The sequence below is a fragment of the Muntiacus reevesi genome, chromosome 1 (assembly GCF_963930625.1).
Source record: "Muntiacus reevesi chromosome 1, mMunRee1.1, whole genome shotgun sequence".
In the NCBI taxonomy this organism is placed as follows: Eukaryota; Metazoa; Chordata; class Mammalia; order Artiodactyla; family Cervidae; genus Muntiacus; species Muntiacus reevesi.
The window spans coordinates 156,254,338-156,274,067 of record NC_089249.1 but is presented as its reverse complement, the minus strand read 5'-3'; the positions used below and the strand labels follow the sequence as shown (position 1 = coordinate 156,274,067).

Below are 19,730 nucleotides of genomic sequence, written 5' to 3'. Positions count from 1 at the left end.
GCGTGGCATGTACAAAGTCAGGGAAATTCTACACGTTCCTAACAGTGTGATGCTTGTCCTTCACTGGGTCACGGGCTGGTGCAGGTTATTCCTCATCAGTGGTTTCAGGACCCAAATCAACTGCCTAAAGACAGGGGAATGAACAAGATGACCTCTAGATGCCCAGCTTTCACCCCTGTGATCACCACTTTAGAGTCCCTGAGTGTGAAAGCCAGGGTTTCTACTCTGGGCCTCTGTCTCCTTGGTCCTCTATTATTTTGTTACTTATTTTCAAGGTAAAATTTCTGAATGAGCTCAAAATCAGGGACCTAAGTTCTGACACAAGTGGGGCTGTTTATGGCACCAGTGAGATAGAATATTTGACATTAGGACCATTCTAAAAAATTCAAATTTATGAAAGTCAAATTTATAAATAACTGTGTAATATGTGACTTCTCTGGTAACTCAGCTGGTAAAGAATACAACTGCAATGCAGGAGACCCAGTTTGATTCCTGGGTTGGGAAGAACCTCTGGAGAAGGGATAGGCTACCCACTCTAGTATTCTTGGGCTTCCCTTGTGGCTCAGCTGGTAAAGAATCTGCCTGCAATATGGGAGACCTGGGTTCGATCCCTGGGTTGGGAAGATCCCCTGGAGAAGGGAAAGGCTACCCACTCTAGCATTCTGGCCTGGAGAATTCCATGGACTATTCATGTAATATGTAACATCTTTCTCTTTAGCAGGAAATGCTCTTGAGTATCTTTGTTTTTTTCTTCCAAACTGTCAGCCCAGTGAGGTTGGGGACTATGTCTGTGTCATCTTGCCCACCTCCATTCCAACTTTGTATACCACAGACCCAAGTGTACAGAAGGTTCAATATATCTATTGAATAAATGAGTAAATGAATAGCTGAACAAATACCCTGAAGGTTTGCAAACAAGGTCCAGGTAATTACTTGAAGACATATTTTGAAAAGTATTTAAGCACTTGTTACATGCCAGATACTCTCATGATAACCCAGTGAGGTATGTAGAATCTATCTCCATTTAAAAAATAAGCAAATAAAATCCAAGAGAGAGAGATGACCTTGAGAAGGTCATTTGACAACCACTAGAATATAGAGCTGGGATTCAAACCCAGGTCTGACTGAACCCAGTGACCCTTTGCCGTCCCTCCAGCCATCAAGGAGGTTGTGTGATCTATGAAAGAGATGCTAGACTACTACTTCGTCTGCTCTTTCTGTATGCTCTCCTCCTCCTCTGCCCAATGGCAGAGATACAACGGTTCTGGAGAACATTATTTAAATGGCAAATAAACAGCTCCATCTTGTGAAGGACACCACACCTCATCCCTCTTGCAACAATGGCAGCTGGAACGAGAGCGATGATTTTAATTCCCCTCCTTATGATTTCCTTTTCATCTCCTCTAAAGGATAGAGAGGAAGGCAGCTTGGTGGCTCCAGATCAACCTCACCCTGAGCATGTGGGGCCGTGTGATCCTGGAAGGGTGGCATGGATGAGTGGAGATATATGGGGCATGCACACAATTGTCCCCCAAACACAGCAGTTTTTCAGCATTATCAATGAGCTGAATTGGATTAAGCATATTTGCACCAAAAGCAAAATAAATATTGCTTTATTTAATGCCACTAAAAGGTTGGGATTCAATTGCTCTTGGCCCGAGGCAACTTCCAGCTCTATTGATTGGGCAGTGTCAGAATGCCAGGCAATCTATCATCAACAGCTGCTGCAAAATGCTTAGCAGGTGGGCTGGGCCCTGCTGCAGGGGAAACAGAGGGTAGTGGGCAGAGCTCTTTGTCCCAAACACGCACACAAGGGGCAATTATATCAACCCACTTCCCATCACCACCACTGAGATATTTAAAGCATTTCCCTCATGTTCCTTCTTACATGATCACAACATGAATGTGGCCCAGGCTGTGGAGGCAGAGAGGAGGATAGATAATTACATAGGTTCCAGCTCAGAAGAATTGGGGTTTGAGCCCCAGATCTACCATTGAGTCATTTTATGATCTTGGACAAATTCATGTTTTGCTCAGAAACCTAAAAGCACTAGGAGGCAGAGCTAAATCAATTTCACTTGCCATTGAGTCTTTAGCATTAGCCCAGTGTCAGATACATAACCAACTTAGTAATGTGAAGAAGTGGAAATAAACAGAAAGGTTAAGTAATTTGCCTTTATCTCAGCAAGGAAAAGGGACAGAGACAGGACTTGAACCTGGTGTGCCCAGCTCTAAAGCCTATATTCTTAACCATCACTCTAGTCTCTTGCAGCAGCCCTGGGAGTCAGTTCAGTGCCCGACAGAGGGACTCATATGAGCTGAGGGGTGGATGCAATACCCTTAGCTTTTAAATGGAGAAACTGGGCCTAAAGCAGGACCTAGCATGAAAAGTACCTTTATGCAAATGGCCAAATTGCCCGTCATTCCTGGTTGACAACTTAGAAACAGGTACCCATCTGGGTGGGCACTTGCTCTGGCCAGATGGGGGCAGAGTTGCAGCCCACCTGGACCCTGGACCAGGAGCCTGTGTGCAGCGCACAAACTGCATGTCTGTGGAAGGTGGCCCTGGGTGTGCCCAAGGTTCACACAGAGCCAGGATGAGCACTCGGGGTTCTGACCTCTAAGGGTCAGCAAGGTCTTGATCCTGTCGCGGTGGTCCTTCTGGCAAGGTGGTAGGATTGGGGAAGGGGGTGCTGAGACCACACCTGGGAAAAGGGTGGAAAAGAGTCTAACCCTAGACCCTCTGGTGCCCCTTCTCCCAGAGCTTATTCCTAGTGGACAAGGAGAAGTGCTGCAGCACCTTCTCTCTCCCTGTGAAGAGCATGTGCTCTGGGATTCAGCCTCCTCCTTCGAGGCTCCTGCTGGACTTGGGGGGATTTCCACACTGAGATTGAAAGCAATTCTGAGAGCCAGTCACCAATTGGAAGGACCTAAGATTTCATAAAACCCAATTTCCATACTTCAAAAATGGGAAAAATGATGCCAAGGTCACGCAGCTATGTCAGGGTAGAGTTGAAAGTCCATTCCAGAACTGATGGATTATTTCCCTCTCTGTAAAGAACACTGACAAAGAGTAGAGAATCATTTTAAAGGCTCGAGAGGACACATTATCTAAAGACCCCTGAGGCCTGTTTAGTCACTAAGTTGAGTCTGACTCTTTGTAACCCCATGGACTGTAGCCCACCAGGCTCCTCTGTCCATTGGATTTTCCAGGCAAGAATACTGGAGCAGATGGCCATTTCCTTTTCAGGGGATCTTCCCAACCCAGGGACCAGACCCACCTCTCCTGCATTGGTAGGCAGGTTCTTCACCACTGAGCACCTGGGGAAAACCCCTGCCCTTGGGGCCAGGAATCAGCTCTTTCCATTTCTTTATAGAAAAAGGGCAGGGGAAGCCCTGGAGGGAAGAAAAGTCCTTTAGCTCTTCACAGGTCTGGAAACTGCTGAGACCCTTGCCTGCCTTGTCTGAGCCTGAGAAGTGGCTTTGGTTGCAAGTGTGGACTCCAGAGCCATGCTGCCTGAGTGAGATTCTGGTGTGGTTGTGGGTCAGCTGGTGGTTTAACCTCTCTAGGCCTCAGACCTGATCTGCAAAATATGGATTCTGCCTGCCTCAGAGGGTTGTTTAAAGGACTGAATGAGATCAGTCATGTAAACGCTGGGCACACTGCCTTGTTTGAGATAAGCGCTACATACATGTTAGCTTTCATTCTTAGTGTGACACTTAGGATCCTCCACAAACTGGTCCCTACTTATTCCTTCAGCTTCTTGCATCATGTCCCCCAACCTCTACACTCAAGCCTTGCACATTATATGTTTTATGAGCTAGTTACAAAATGCACCCCCTTCTGCGGGCTGGTGTAAAATCTCCAAGTGGCCAGGCTTGTCAGCTTCCACCTGCCCCTTAGCCTTTGTTCAGTGTGTGAACCTACACTGCAGGCTGCAGTCCTGACCATGGGCACCAGCCATGCCAGACCGCCTGGTGGTCCTCGGGGCTCCTGCTTACTTGGGGTTCAGGCAGCAGGTCTCAGAGACTGAACACTTGGCTCAGGGTCAGTTCTCTGGTTTGGACTCCTGGATCTCCCTCCCCTGGGGCTTCAGGGAAACGCATTCACTGCCCTGCGTGCTTCAGTTTCCTTGTCTGTAAAATGAAGCTAACACAAGAACCTACTTCATAGTTTCATAGGGTTTTGGGGAGAAAGTCCCCTTTTCAATCCTACTAGGGGCTTTTAGTCCCCAGAAATAAGGGGAATGGCACTTCACCTCCATCTCCTCTCTTCCTCTTCCTGAGGGAGAGGATGGAACTTATCTGATGGGTCAACTGGGGAGATGTAGCAGAATTCGTTGGGCTGGCCCTCTTGGCACAGCCTGTTAGATCTGCTACCCTCAGGGTCTGTTCTGGCCTCCTCTCCTCCACTTGGTATGTCTTCTCACTTGCTGCTCAGCTTGTGGCTGATTTTTGTTGTTCAGTTACTCAGTCGCATCTGACACTTTGTGATCCCATGGACTGCAGCATGCCAGGCTTCCCTGCCCTTCACTATCTCCAGAGTTTGCTCAAACTCATGTCCATTGAGTCGATGATGCCATCCAATCATCTCGTCCTCTGTCGCCCCCTTCTCCTCCTGCCCTCAATTTCCCCCAGCATCAGGGTCTTTTCCAATAAGTTGGCTTTTTGTATCAGGTGGCTGAAGGACTGGAGTTTCAGTTTCAGCATCGGTCCTTCCAATGAATATTCATGGTTGATCTCCTTTGGGGTTGACTGGTTTGATCTCCTTGCTGTCCACGGGACTCACAAGATCTTCTCCAGCACCACAGTTCAAAAGAAACAATTCCTCAGCACTCAGCCTTCTTTACGGTCCTACTCTCACATCCGTACATGACTACTGGAAAAACCATAGCTTTGACTAGATGGACCTTTGTTGGCTAAGTGATATCTCTGCTTTTTAATATGCTGTCTAGTGCCAGGAGCCGTTATGGGGGGTCCCGCCCGTGACGAGGTCATGAAGAAAATACCGGGCAGGCAAGGCCGTCCGGGACCCCATCCATGACGAGGTCACGAGGGAAAAACCTGACAGGCAAGGCCGTCTAGGATAAGGGGCCCTCCAGGTTGGCCTCGGCCTCTACCCCACCCTGTATCCTCCCCCCTTTTCTGATGTTGTTTTTGTTTGCCCTTTTGCAGATTCTTGGGTTGCCTGCCGAGAGCTCTCCTGCTCCTCTTTCACTGAATGAGGACCAACTTAAAACCCTAATTAATAAATCTCCTAGATGCTGGTACCCTATGAAGGGGCCAGGGATGAAGGAAATTCTTCAATTCAAACATTTTGCTGGCATTCTGGCTTGTTTGATAAATGTGTGATCTCATTGCACAAAATGCTCTTGATTGTTCTAAACATCCTAAGCACAGTACGCTAACAAAAACTATTAAGCATAGGCCCCTTCACGGGGTGAGAAAAGCTCCACAAATATGATAGCCACAAATGTGCCTAATAGAAAATACTTTAGATAGAGATTAGCTGGCAACTTCTTGCAGGTGGTTAACTTTTAGACTAAGAGCCTGTTTTGTGCCATATCTGCTGTTTTTGCAGTCCTTTGCATTTCTGTTCTCTAAAAATGTAATCCTATCTAGTTCCCATAGAGATGACGCTTATTAAAAAGAAAATAGATTAATTATAAGAAAAACAGGGTTGGCTACTGAAGTTGCTTAAGTCACACCAGGTGCAAGCCATAAAATTTTAGCAGGCCTGAAGGCTAAATGATAAGAAAGACTCTTGTGAATGAAGAAGTATGTGGGTGACATCCTGTTTCTGTTGAAGGTCAAGTTGCTGTAATGTTTTGAGATGCCCTGTGTGTAAGCAATGTGCACTTCCCCCAAAGATGTTGTTAAGGGTATAAAGGAGCCGTGCAAAAATAAACTTCAGACTCAGCCCCGAGCTTTGTCTCACTCTCTCTCTCGTTCGCTGACGCCGTTCATCCTGAGGGTTCCCCTGGATCCTGCTGGGGCTGGACCCTGGCAGTCTAGGTTTGTCATAACTTTACTTCCAAGAAGCAAGCATCTTTTAATTGTGGATGGTGGGGAAGTTGAATTTTGGGGTGAAGTATAAGGCCAATTTTAGCCACAGATACAAGCTATGCCTTCCAAATCCTGTTTCTATCAATAATAAAGATAACATTCTGACCTCTATCTTTCTGATCCCTGTATCTCCTCCTACATGGCTGGTAGTAGGCTGAGAGTGGGAGCAGAAACATGATGAGTTATCACCCCTACATCTCCAGAGGGGATAATACATTAAAAATTATTAGAATAGGGATTGACAACTTGTAAAATTCCATCCATGCTTATATTAATATCACTGTTGTTACTTAACAGTATTATTCTTTTGTTTGAGAATGTTTTGCCAATTTCTTTATCTGACTAACTCCTACTCACCCCTCAAGATCCATCTCACTGCTCCCTGAGGGCAAACATGGGCTAAGCCCACTGCAGGTCCCCAGTTGATGCCTGGGACAAAGTACTTGCTGAGTGAGCATTTGAGCATGGGGCAAGGGAGATAATGAAGGACAGGGAAACCTGGCATGCTGCAATCCATGGGGTCACAAAGAGTTCACTGAGCCACTGAACACCAACAAGGGAGACAGTGGGAGGTGAGGCTGAGAAAAAGCTTCTTAAATGCCGCACCCACCTTGAAGACAAGGCTGAAGAGCATAGGTTCCTTCTGATGGTATTTAGGGAGCCAACAAAGGATTGCACATGGAACTGACACTATTCCATCAGCGGTTTAGGAACTAAGACTGGCACCCATGAAGTTCTTGATTCTATCACAATGTTTTGCTCCTCCAGAGTTCCCAGCCCCTAATTCTGGGTAACCGTCCCACAGAGGCCTGTCTTCACTGTAGAATTAATTATTAAAATCAACTCACTATCAACTCTAACTTTGAAAGGCTACTTGAAGGGACAGAGATGGGGAGCAGTCTCCACAGACATCCAGCCATCTGGCCTTTTCTGCGGAACCTGGCTGGGAAGCTCATTTGAATAATTGGTTTTGGCGGTGTGCACTCGTGGGTTAGACACCTGATCATGCTGCCAGCCCCGGTGTCCTTTCAGCCTCTGTGGGAACATCACTCAGGTTATATAAAATGGGAGAGAGTCTCGGGGAGGTAAGGCTGGGTCTGGCCCCTGTGTCACTTGCGCTTCCTCTTGAAAAACTATGTGACTTATATACTGTGTGACCTTGAGCAAGTTACTTAGCCTCTCTGTGGCTTGGTTTCCTCTTTGTTCAAAGGAGGAGTGTGATTTCTGCCCAGTCTATGGTTCTCAGAGAAAGAAGGGTGGTGGGGTGGTTGGAGTGCGGGGGTTGTGACTTAGCAGGAATGCAAGTGGAAGGATTGAGGTCTATAAGAGGTCAATGTCAGATAGCGATGGGCAAGTAGGTTGTACCAGGAGAAGTATGTCCCCAGAACTAGGCTTTCCATGATTCCTTCCTTCTCTTGTGCCACTAACTAGCTCTATGAACTTAAGGGAGTTACCTAACCTACCTATGCCTCAGACTCCTCATCTGTAAAATGAGAATAATAATAGAGTTGTTCTAAGCATTAAATAAAACAATACATGCAAAATACCTAGACTAAGGCAAGATCTGGGAGGGTCAATAGGCTATTTATCATCGCCATTATCATTGCCATCACTCCCAGCATCATCTACATCAATATTGTCATCATCGTCATCCGCACCATCATCATCATCAACACTCATCATTATAAGTTTTCCATCCTGGACATCATGTCTCAAATATAGACCATGATAAACTTCTGGAGCATGTTCAGAAGACAGCAGGAAGGACGGGGAGAGGACTGGATTTCAGATCACATATGAAAAGTTGTAAAGCTTTGGGGATGTTCAGCCAGGAGAACAGGAGCTGACAGTGGTTGGAGTGAGTGAGGAGTAAGGAGGCACGGGGACACACAATCCTCAAATAGCTGAAATGCTACCACGTGAAAGATGGATTGAACCTGACTAATCCTTTAGGGGTAGAAAGCAGAAATGATGGCTGACAAGTTTAGCGTGGATATAAACACCCTCTAATAGTCAGAGCTGGCAACAGTGTGGCACTTCTTAAGGTTCCCCTGCCCTAGGTGGGGCCCTGGACAAGCTACTTCTGAGGCCCCATCGCACTCCAAGGCTGATGAGGCTGAGAGAGTCGGCAGGTGGTGGTGGTGGGGGGGATGCGGCCTGTGTGGGGAAGGAGGCATAGTGAGAAGGGGCTGGCAGATACTGCTTGGTGAGGCAACTTGCAGTGGATCTTTGTGCTCACTTCCAGTTGATGAAAAACGCAGTTTTATGCTTGTCAAAGAACAAATAGAATACTGACACATATTTTTTACATAGCTAATTTTGTTTTCCATTCTATTTCGGACAGTTAAGAATGTTTCCTTCTTTGGCTATTGAGGTGAGTGGGGTGGTCGGTTACAGCGTCTGTACATGCCTATGTGTATGTGTCTCTATGTGTATATCTATATGCATGTTATGTTTGTGTTTGTCAGTGTGTGTATGTGTGTGCTGGAAATACCACCCCTGGTGTTTTACCCTCTGCCATATGTAATGATGATTGCTGTAAAAAATCTCTCCTTATATCCCTTCTGTGTCTGGTGGACTATATACATTCTTCAAAAACCTTCCCTCATCACCCCTAGTCAGAAGGAAGCACTCCCTGCTTTCAGGATACACTGTAGCCATGGGTTTAATTTGTAGCAGGCCAGGCCTAGCCAGCTTGGATTCATAAACCTGACCTGACCCTTCCTGCTAGGGGATGCAGGGCAAGTTCTTTGGTATCTCTGGGCCTCAATTTGCTCCTCTAATTAAAAAGGGGCCATAATACTACCTCCACCTCAGGGTTGTTTTGAGTGCTAGCAGGGATGATATATATAATGTGTGGTTAGTAGGCACTTAGACACTAACTCTGATGATGTCCAGGCTTCCACAGCATGACATACACACCCCTCTAGTACAAATACTGAGCCTCTTATTGCCAAAGGCTGCCTCTGATCTCCATCTGCTTCCCTAAGGCGCAGCACAGGGCCTGACACTCAGCAGGCCCTCGACAAACCTTAGTTAAATTGGATTTACTGCGCTGGAGCATTCTTTGCTACGTAAAGCTCACCAGGGCCAACAGACAGAATGTGTTGCAAGTCTGCGGGTTGGAGCAGCATCCGTTTCCACTGCGGGGTCTGCAGCGCCGTGCGATAAAGCTGAATCATTTCTGCACCACCCATGGAGGTCTGTTCCTCTCCCCCACCTCCACATTCTCAAGAAGCACTGAGGCTTCCCAAAGATGAGAAATTTCACAGCATCCTGATATCTTTTGGGTAACTGCGTATTTTATGATGACTAATAGGCAATTACTATGGTAATATTGCAATTCAGCATGTGTGAGGTTTGGGAAATGAGAAATTATGGGTAACTATGTTGGACTCATTTCTATGGTAACAAAAAGTAATTGTCATTAAATACCAGTTATATGGAGGCTGTACCTGGTAATTATAGATTTTTATGCCCAGAAACATAAATAAAACCAATAAATTTATTCAAAGGTCTACGACTGTTTACTTATACGTGACTCTATGGAATACACAATGACAAGCACCTAATTAAGAAATGCAAACCTAATGCAGTTTCATATTGTCATATGGAGATGGAGAGTCTGTTTCTCAGCTGCAAGGAAAACTGCACATCACACAGCCTCAGTGGGGTACAGGTAGGGAAGGAGGGTGTCTCCTCTGCAAAGGAAGTGATGGGGAGGAGGAGGTGACGGAGAGAGAGAATACGGGCTGCACTGTGCGGGGTCGGCCAACCTCCTGCAGGACGGCGAGAGCCACCAACAAGCACAGGCCAACTCAGCCCGTCACCCTGGACCCCAAAGGCCTGCTGGCCTCTGCCTGTGGCTCTTGCCACTGTAAGAGCCTGAAGTTACAGTGTTTATCCCTCCATCCTTCCAGGCCTGGGATTCCCCCCAAAACCTCTCCAAAGACACTCAAATTGCATTGATAGGTTATACCACTATTTTTACATTGTGATAAAATGCACACAACATAAAATATACCATTTTAATCATTTTTAAGTGTACAATTCAGTGGTATTAAGTATGTTTACAGTGTTGTACAACCATCACCACCAGCTATCTCCAAACCTTTTCCTTCTCTTAAAACTGAAACTCTATATCCATTAAAAGATAAGTCTCCTCCCCCAGCCCCACCAGTCAGCCTTTGGAAATCACCATTCTACTTTCTGCCTCTATGATTTTGACTACTCGTAAGTACTTCATATTAGTGGAATCATAAAATATTCGTCTTTTTGTGCCTGGCTTATTTCACTTAGCATAACATCCCCCAGGTTCATCTGTGCTGTAACTGTACCATTCTTGACAGAGCCTATCTCCAGGGCCTCTGCTAAATGATGAGAAGTATCCTGCACTTCATTTTCCTCTTCCCAGAGGGCAGAGGGGAACTGAAGCTGGGGAGAGAAGGGTCTTGCCCCAGGAAGAGAAGGCTCAGGAGAGTAGGTAAAGCTGGCCCACTAGTTCTCTGCTTCTGCCTCCGGCCTGTAGGACACAGACAGTGTCTGGCAGTGGAGGGAGCCCTGGACACACCAAGGGACCTTAAACACAGCTCTTCACTTCTGCAGACTTGGTTTCCCCTTTGCTCAAATGGATATGATAAAAACTGACTTTCCTTTCTCAAAGAGTTGTGGTAATGATCCAAGGTGGTTTCTAAGTATAATGCCCTGTACAAGAACTAAGTGTGGCTCTGAACCCAAAGTTCATGAAATCATTCGAGCAGCTCACTGTAGTGTTTATGTCACAACAGTATAAGATCAAAACAACCAGGGTTAGGAGGCTGAGTTGCTGAAAGTAAAGGGTTGGGAGCTGAGGGCATCTGGCAATGATTGCTCTACCTGTGGACACAGCTCCAGGCAAGAGTACTGGAGCGGGTAGCCATTTCCTTCTCCAGGGGATCTTCCCAACCCAGGGATCAAATCCACATCTTCTGCATTGCAGGCAGACTCTTTACCGTCTGAGCCACCAGGGAAGCCCCTGTGCCATTTCCTAGTTACTAAGCACTGCTCTGGAGTTTATTGACTTGTTTGGATAATTATACGTCAAAGACTGGTTCTGTCCTGGGTTGTGTGCCAGGCTTTGGGGATAAAATCGTGACTTCAGGGAGCTTACGGTCTAAAGGTGGGGACAGTCATTCAATGAATAAGCACATGATTACAAACTGGGGCAAGGGCTCTGAAAGGATAGTTCTGAGTGCTCTGAAAGAGGGTAATGGGAAACCTAATTTATATTGGAGAATCTAGGCAGGCCTTTCTGTGTGTGTGTGTGTGTGTGTCTATTAGTCACTCAGTCAAGTCTGACTCTTTCTGACCCCGTGGACTGTAGCCTGCCAGGCTCCTCTGTCCATGGATTTCTCCAGGCAAGAATATTGGAGTGGGCTGCTATTCCCTTCTCCAGGGGGTCTTCTCGACCCAGGGATCGAACTCATATCTGCCGCATTCCAGGCAGGTTCTTTATCTTCTGAGCCACTAGGGAAGTCTGGCCTTTCTGTGGAGTGACATTAAATCTCAGACCTAAACTGCAGAAAATGGCCAGTGTTATTAGAGTGTAGTAAGTGAGACAGAGACAGCAAAGACAGGGCTTCCCTGGTGACTCAGTGGTAAAGAATCCACCTGTCAATGCAGGAGACAGGGGTTCGATCTCTGGGTCAGGAAGATCCCCTGGAGAAGGGAATGGCAACCCACTCCAGTATTCTTGCCTGGGAAATCCCACAGACAGAGGAGCCTTGTGGGCTATAGTCCTTGGGATTTCTAAAGAGTCAGACACAACTTCAGTTCAGTTCAGTTCAGTCACTCAGTCGTGACCAACTCTTTGCGACCCCATGAATCGCAGCACGCCAGTCCTCCCTGTCCATCACCAACTCCCGGAGTTTACTCAAACTCATGCCCATCGAGTCGGTGATGCCATCCAGCCATCTCATCCTCTGTCGTCCCCTTCTCCTCCTGCCCCCAATCCTCCCAGCATCAGGGTCTTTTCCAATGAGTCAACTCTTCGCATGAGGTGGCCAAAGTACTGGAGTTTCAGCTTCAGCATCAGTCCTTCCAATGAACACCCAGGACTGATCTCCTTCAGGATGGACTGGCTGGATCTCCTTGCAGTCCAAGGGACTCTCAAGAGTCTTCTCCAACACCACAGTTCAAAAGCATCAATTCTTTGGCGTTCAGCTTTCTTCACAGTCCAACTCTCACATCCATACATGACCACTGGAAAAACCATAGCCTTGACCTTTGTTGGCAAAGTAATGTCTCTGCTTTTTAATATGCTATCTAGGTTGGTCATAACTTTCCTTACAAGGAGTAAGCATCTTTTAATTTCATGGCTGCAATCGGAGCTAACAAACAAAAGTGAGACAGACCGTATAGTTTGCCTGTGTTTTTATTAGACGCCATAATACTGTTGCTATCTCCTGTTACACCAGCTCCTGTTATGGAGGGCTGCCAGAGAGTGTACGGTGTACGGTGGCTGGTTCTAACTGGTGGCTGGTGTAACTCTGGTTCTCTCTACTCCTCCCATAAGCCAGAGTTTGGGAGCACACATAGGAGTCTAGTAAGTAAACACTGCTGCTCTTTTACATAAAGTACATCATCTATCGTGGGGCAGGTGTCATCACCAGCCATTAAGTGCTAGAGTGCACCTTGTCTATTTTACTATAAATACCATGGTATTGGTACTTGTGTTATTAAATATAGGGCTTCCCTGGTAGCTTAACTGGTAAAGAATCCACCTGCAATGCAGCAGATCCTGGTTCGATCCCTGGGTTGGGAAGATCCCCTGGAGAAGGGAACAGCTACCCACTCCAGTATTCTGGCCTGGAGAATTCCACGGACTGTATAGTCCACGGGGTCACAAAGCATCAGACAGCTTTGTATGGTCAAAGCTGGGAAATCTGATTCCTCTTCATAGATTTGATTACATGGTTCTTTAGCATAGGAGAAGAAAAAGAGAAGGAAAAAGAGGAGGAGGGGTAGGGGGAGAAGAGGCACCTGGAGGGCATGGAGTAGATTTTTATTATTTGCAAACACAGAAAGCTTCACAAAGACCCTTCTTCACAGAGTTGCTGCTAGCATTAAATGAGACAAGTGTGTGAGCCCTGACGTGGCACTGCTGAGCAAGCAGAACCCTTGGGCTGGCATTTTCCAGGTGTTTTATAGCCCCTAACACCCCTGGGGACAGGGTGGTGGGGGGGCAGGTGAGGGGTGGTGGGGAAAGCGGTTCTTTTGGAAAACACTGAACACTTTATTCTCCTCTTGTAATTCCTGTTTACTGGCGTATTCAAAATGGAAAAATCTTAGTGTAGAAGAGAGTGTTTAACTTTGCCTAACTGTATGTTTCCCTAAATTTACTTGAACTCTGAATCCATTCTCCCCTTACAATGCCTGGGCAAGTCCCACCAAAGCATGGGACGCTGTGCTGTGGCCGGTAGGGTAGCTCTGTGAGGGGCTGGCCTACAGAACCTCTAAGGTACCTTGAAGCTCTCCATTTGCAGATTTGATTATTATTTTTCACATCCTCCAAATATTTAATGGTGAATTTTCATGATTGATAGGCTTTTTGTTGCTACTCAGAGCTGTTTTAGCAAGAGGATTAATGCCTGTGGTTAGAGATATTCTTCAGCTCTTGTAATGAGAATCACATACTCTTGCTGGGAGAAGGCTGGGCTTTTAAACTTCAGTACAGCACCATTTCTGAGGGGTGGAATTCTTTTTTCCTAAAAGCCCCAAATCACAAAACTTGGACAGCTTGGGGACATACAGGAAGCAGTTACCTCCCCAGCACCACCCGCACTGGCCATCTGAAGCCCAGAAAGAGGAGGCATTTTGGCCAAGGTCAAAGACCTCTTTCCAACTGGTCATCCCCGGACAGCACATGATGACATAAATAAGTATGTGGACTGGACAGTACTGACCTCTCTCTAACCATGGCTGCTCTTGTAATTATTTTTTTTTTTTTTTTTTTTTTTTTTTTTTTTTTTTTTTTTTTAATTTTTTTATTTTTCAGTGGGTTTTGTTATACATTGATGTGAATCAGCCATAGAGTTACACGAATTCCCCATCCCGGTTGCTCTTGTAATTAAACAGAAATGTTAACATCAATCAAATGGTCCTTCCACTACCATTATCGCCAACATTGCATTCTGTCCAGGAAAGGTGGAAAGGCGCTACTCCCAGGCCTGCAGCAGCCATAAAAACCTGCCAGTGCTAATGAACCATCACTTGAGCCAATTAAGAAGAAGCAAAACTGTCTTTAATTAAGGCAACATGCATCCCATGGGTTCTTTCTAACTCATACCCAGGGGTACTAGGAAGCCTCTGTGGACCCAACTGCCACACTCTGGGAAAGCATTAAACCAGCTCTGTTTCAAAAGGACCTGATGGGATGTCAGGAAATGTGGGTTCTGGTCTGAGTTCTGCCACTGACCTTGGGCAAGTCCCATTTGATCTCTGAATCTCAGTGCCTTCATCAGGAAAGTCATTTCTCTCTCTCTCTCTTTTTTTTCTTGTATCCACCGAAGTTTTTGAGCATCTACTACGTGCTGATCCCTGATGATAGGCACTGGGGAACACAGGACCATTAAGGCTCAGTGTTTTCCCTCTGGTGGTTTTAGGACCATGGGGTCCTTGCAATGGGGTAAGGCACATTCAATAGCCAAGCCTGTGGGAGCTCAGAGAAGGGAATGGCCAATTCTGTTTGGGGGATAGGGGGATGTTTTTCAGAAGAAGAGGTATAAGCTGAGTTGTAAGGAAGGATTAGTGAGATGAGGGGTCTTCCCTGGTAGTTCAAAGAGTAAAGAATCTGCCTGCAGTGCAGGAGATCTGAGTTTGATCCCTGAGTTGGGAAGATCTGGAGAAGGGAATGGCTATCCACTCCAGTAGTCTTGCCTAGAGAATTCCAGGAACAGAGAAGCCTGGTGGGCTACTGCCCGTGGGGTCACTGAGCAACTAACACAAAAACACACAAAGTGAGATGAGGAAGGGACTAGGAAGCCCTGGACAGAGGGCCTTTATGAAGGTGAGGTATCAGGCCCCAACAGGACCTGTGTAAGGAACCAGGCCTTCCTTAGAGTGGCCAGAGCAATGATTCTAAGACTAGAGGGTGGGGGGTGAGGCAACAGGTCACACAAAGTATTGCATCAAAGCCGGGGAGCTTGAATATTACCTTGGGAATTCTAGGACCAATCAGCTCTCAAGCTGTATAATTTGGGCAGTGAAGTTAGTCAATGATTTACTGGTTGTGTGACTTTGGGCCAGTGTGTTGCCTCAAAGGTGAAATAAGGCTAATAACACACTCTTTCTCAGAGGATTCAATGTTCTCTCAGCAGATGGTTCCCCGGGCAGTGGAATTTTCGGCTGTAAATTATGGGGCTAAGCCAGGAGAAAGAGTTCAAGATGTGAAGTGCATGAGTGAGTGTGGGGCCAGCCAGTATGCTCACGCCAAAGAGAAATGCTGCCCACATGATGCAGGCTGCCACTCTCCTTCATTAATAATCTCCAAGAAGAAATCCAGGAACAAAATGGTAACTGTCATCACTACCATATGCTCAAAAGCACATTCATCGCTATTGCTTCTTTGTGAGCACTGATGCTCACAAGTGCCCTGCCAGGGAAGTAATTATTATCTTAATTATGCAAGAGAAACTGCAATGCATCAGAGAGGGAAAGTGAATTCCCCAAGGTTACACAGGAAGTATGCACCAAAACTGATACTAGGTCTCCTGGTTCCTGATCCCGCAAACTGCCCAGGAAACTCCAGCAAGTGATCTCACATGACTGTGCATGAGCTAGCCAAGATCAGCCCATCACATCCTCAGGAGCTGGGGTGAAACTTCTGGTGAACTCATGGGTGAAGAAAATTCCTCCTCAAAAACAGCCCCTTTTTCTTCTTGCTTTCATACCCCCACCCAAGCATTCTCCCCCATCCCTCACCTGTAATTGCCCAGGTAGACACCATCAGGATTGAGCATGGGTGCAATCTTGAAGACCAGGTGCTCCCGTAGGACACGAGCAATAGGGTGCTGGCTTATGAGGAAGTCAATGATCCCTGCGAAAAAGAGAAGCATCTGGGTTAGTGTCAACATGTTTCAGGAAGGAGGGAGCACCTTTTCTCATCTGGGAAAAACAATGAGAGATCAATGGGTGATTTGGTGGCCTACGTTGTTAGACACTGTGGGTACGTGGCTATGAATTAGGTGTTGCCCAGTGAATTTTACAAATAATATCTCTGTTTCCAGGAGACAGCTCAAGACATAATATTGAAGGTCAAGGCCTGGAGGACAGCATGTCCTGCTCAAGAGCACAGGAAGGGCCTCCAGGAAAAGACAGCATGTGAGCTATGCTTTGGAGTCTCCACAGACAGAGATAGGGGAGAGGCAGGATAACTCTGAACAATAAAAGCAGAGTCACTCCCTAATGTGTCCACTGCTAGCTAAAGGCTGACATTAGTTTGGATGATTGCGGGGCCAAGGGCCTTAAGAGGTCTCAGTCCTCATGAGGCTGAAGGGTACACCAGGAAACAGAGAGAAGTCACAAAAAGACAGGGAGGTTTTGTCAATATCTCTGCTCCTTTCCCCACTTAAAGGGTCCTCTGCTTCCAGACTCCAGGGCTGACTGCCTTCTCTGCTTCTCACTAGGACAAACACCACCTTGCCTCCCAGTCACCAGATTTAGGACTGTCTCCTCCATGACTCTCCTCCTATAGTCAGGCAGTCCCCAAGTCTCTTCTCTGAAACGAGCAAATCTGCCCCTCATCTCTATCCCCCTGCCTCTCTTCTAGGCCACCATCACATCTGGCCTGGATGAGAGCAACCAGAGCTGGCCTAGGTGACAGCGACCACCTCTGGAAGGTGCCCTTATCACTACAGCCAGAGGGACTGTCCTGAAGTGCAAACTTGACCCTGTTACCACCTTTGTTGATGTCCTGGCCATGGCCTGCACACATCTATAGGGGAGGAGGTAAGAAAACAAGAACTGAGTCTTTGCCCTGATCCTCTTTTTCTCCATGTTTCTACTTATTCCTCAGAGACCTGAAAAAAAACAGACAAAATGGAACTCTGGCATTCCATGAGACACCTGCCATGTTGGAAAGTGACAGGAGAGCACACAACACTTCCAAAAGCATAGAAGGAGGACAGAGAGAGCCCTTCCCTACTGGAGAGAGCAGAAAATGTATCAAGGAGAAAGAAGCTTTGAGCTGGGCCCTGACAGATATGTAGGTTTTGACAGCCAGACAGAAGGAAGCAGCGGGGTAACTAAGAACAATCCACGTGCCCAGTGGCAGGCTCTTAGCTCTTGGAATGATAAGTCACTCTGTGGCACGCTCCAGAGCTGCTGTGACCAGGGAGGGATATCTTGGGCTGAGAATCCATTGGCAGCCGAGAGCCAGTTGGACATCATTTACTGCATGGCTGACGCGGCGGTAGACCAGATGCCCTAATTTATTTGTTGGTTTTCATATGAAAGCTGTAGTTTGCCAGTAAATAGGCAGGGTAATGATGCCAAGCACCCTTGTTAGGGGCTAATAATTGCTTAATCTGTCCACTAATTGACCCCAGCTCCCGGGGCAGCCCTCCATCAAGGAGCCAGACATTGCTCAGGGCCTGGCCATACTGCCTCAGAGAATGGCTTCTGGAAATGGAGTAGTTCATTGTGAGCCATCCTCCTTCACAGATGACCAGATTAATTGGGCTGCAGATCAAGCAGCTAATAAGAGGATGAGAGGAAACAAAGCCAGACTGGAGGCTGCAGCCACCCAGAGTGAGTATGGGGCAAGGAAAGCAGAAGTTTTAGACTCATCTCTTGGCTAGAGGTCAGACTCAGTTCAACAGGAATCTTTCGTATTGAGGAGGAATTTGGGAGGAGATCTTTCACTTTTATTTGGTGTGGGGAGGGGGTGGTAAGTGAAGTGGAAAATGAGGAGAAATGTCAGAGCAAGAGTGGAGAGGAAATGCCATCCCCCAGTATGGGCCAAAAGCACGGAATGGACGAAGGAAGCAGAGAGTGTGCGGACTTGGAGATCTGCATGGACTCCTCATTGGTTGTTAGTTTTCTCTGACCAGTTTCCTCATCCCGATATAGAGGTAATGATCTGGAAGAATTCTGTGGGATTGACTTAGAACTCCTGCATTTTGACTGCTGGTCCCAGCACCTGAACATTGTAATGTGCTCTCATAAAAGTCACTTAGATCAAAGGTTGAAAGCAGTGGGGGTAGTAAAAATCAGAATGCAGCCTAGAATTAGGTGTTGTGGTCTATGAAGTTGACTGACCATGGGATCTGGGAACAAGGATACTGAATTGGAGAAGCCAACAAACCAGCAGTCAGAGAACCTGGGTTCTAGTTTTGGCTCATCTTTAAACTTAGGTGAGAGAACACAGTGATTCCCAAGGATGCATCCCACAGTGACAGGTTATGATTCCACCTACTTCATTCCTTTACCTCAAAGTAGCAGAATCCTCATCTGTCAAATGAAGAGACCACACTTCCTCCTTCTGGGAGACACAATCCACCCGCTGAAGATCAGTCTCTGCCCCTTCAGTTGTTGGCTTCAGTTGTTGGTTTGTTGGCTTCTCCAATTCAGTATCCTTGTTCCCAGATCCTACGGTCAGTCAACTTCATAGACCACAACACCTAATTCTAGGCTGCATTCTGATTTTTACTACCCCCACTGCTTTCAACCTTTGATCTAAGTGACTTTAAGAGAGCACATTCAGTAAACACATTTGCAGATCCTTCATCAGGAAGGCAGAAGAAAGCAGGACTGGGGGCTAGAGAGGGTGGAGGAAGAGAAGGAGAAGTGGCAGAGTTTGGAAATGGAAGCTGGGTGGCCAACCTCACTGCCCTGTGCCGACCTTGCCTGGCCACGATGACCAGCACCAAGTAAGCCACAACTAAAGGTTCAGTGTTGCTGTTTCTCCCACTGTATAGAGCCAGGCATGCAGCAGGTGCCCAATAAATGCTGTTTCTCCCACTCTACAGAGCCAGGCATGCAGCAGATGCCCAATAAATGCCCATTGGTAGAATAGTCCCAGGAATTCATTTGACCTGGACAAAGTAGAGTGTTAGTTGAGCTGATAACTACTCATTCTATAAACATTCACAGGATCAGGTCCATGCCAGGAGCAGCTTGGCATTTCAAGATGCGTAGTAGGTTCCTGCTCAGAGGGGTGCATGGGGGGGAGAGCAGCTCCTACAAACAAAGGCTCTGATGGGAACAGCACAAGGAGTCCTAGGAACCCTGGGGTCTCCTGACCCAGCCTGGGAGTCAAGAAGGGGTTGTGGAAACTTAAAGAATGAGTAGAGTGAACCAGATGATAGAGGTGCCAGGAGACAGTGTTCCAGGCGGGGGAAGTCTTACACAGAGATTAGGAGGTGAGACAGAAGACAACCTGTTTCTTAAGAGAGTTCTTCAGTTCCAGGTGGCATAGCTTCATGACTAAGGGCACAGACATTGAAATTGGACTAAACTGTGGCCTTAACCTCTCTGTTTCTCAGTTTCCTCATCAATTAAGAAGAAGAATAGTATTATAAGGATCTGAGTTAGTTAATGTGAGCAAAGTGTCCAGCACATAGGAAGTGTGTTGTTTACTCATTGCTCTTATTTGGTTTGGCTGAAGGTATAGGGTGGGAGGATGT

The 19,730-nt window shown here is 46.7% G+C and overlaps 1 protein-coding gene across 1 annotated transcript in view; it reads right to left on the bottom strand.

Moving 5' to 3' along the window:
• AGBL4 (AGBL carboxypeptidase 4) overlaps positions 1-19,730 on the bottom strand; it is a 1,390,412-nt gene that overhangs the window by 108,639 nt on the left and 1,262,043 nt on the right. Inside the window, exon 9 of the mRNA XM_065910427.1 lies at positions 16,027-16,141. Coding sequence (XP_065766499.1) covers positions 16,027-16,141 — 115 coding nt within the window. The remainder of the gene's footprint in view (positions 1-16,026; positions 16,142-19,730) is intronic.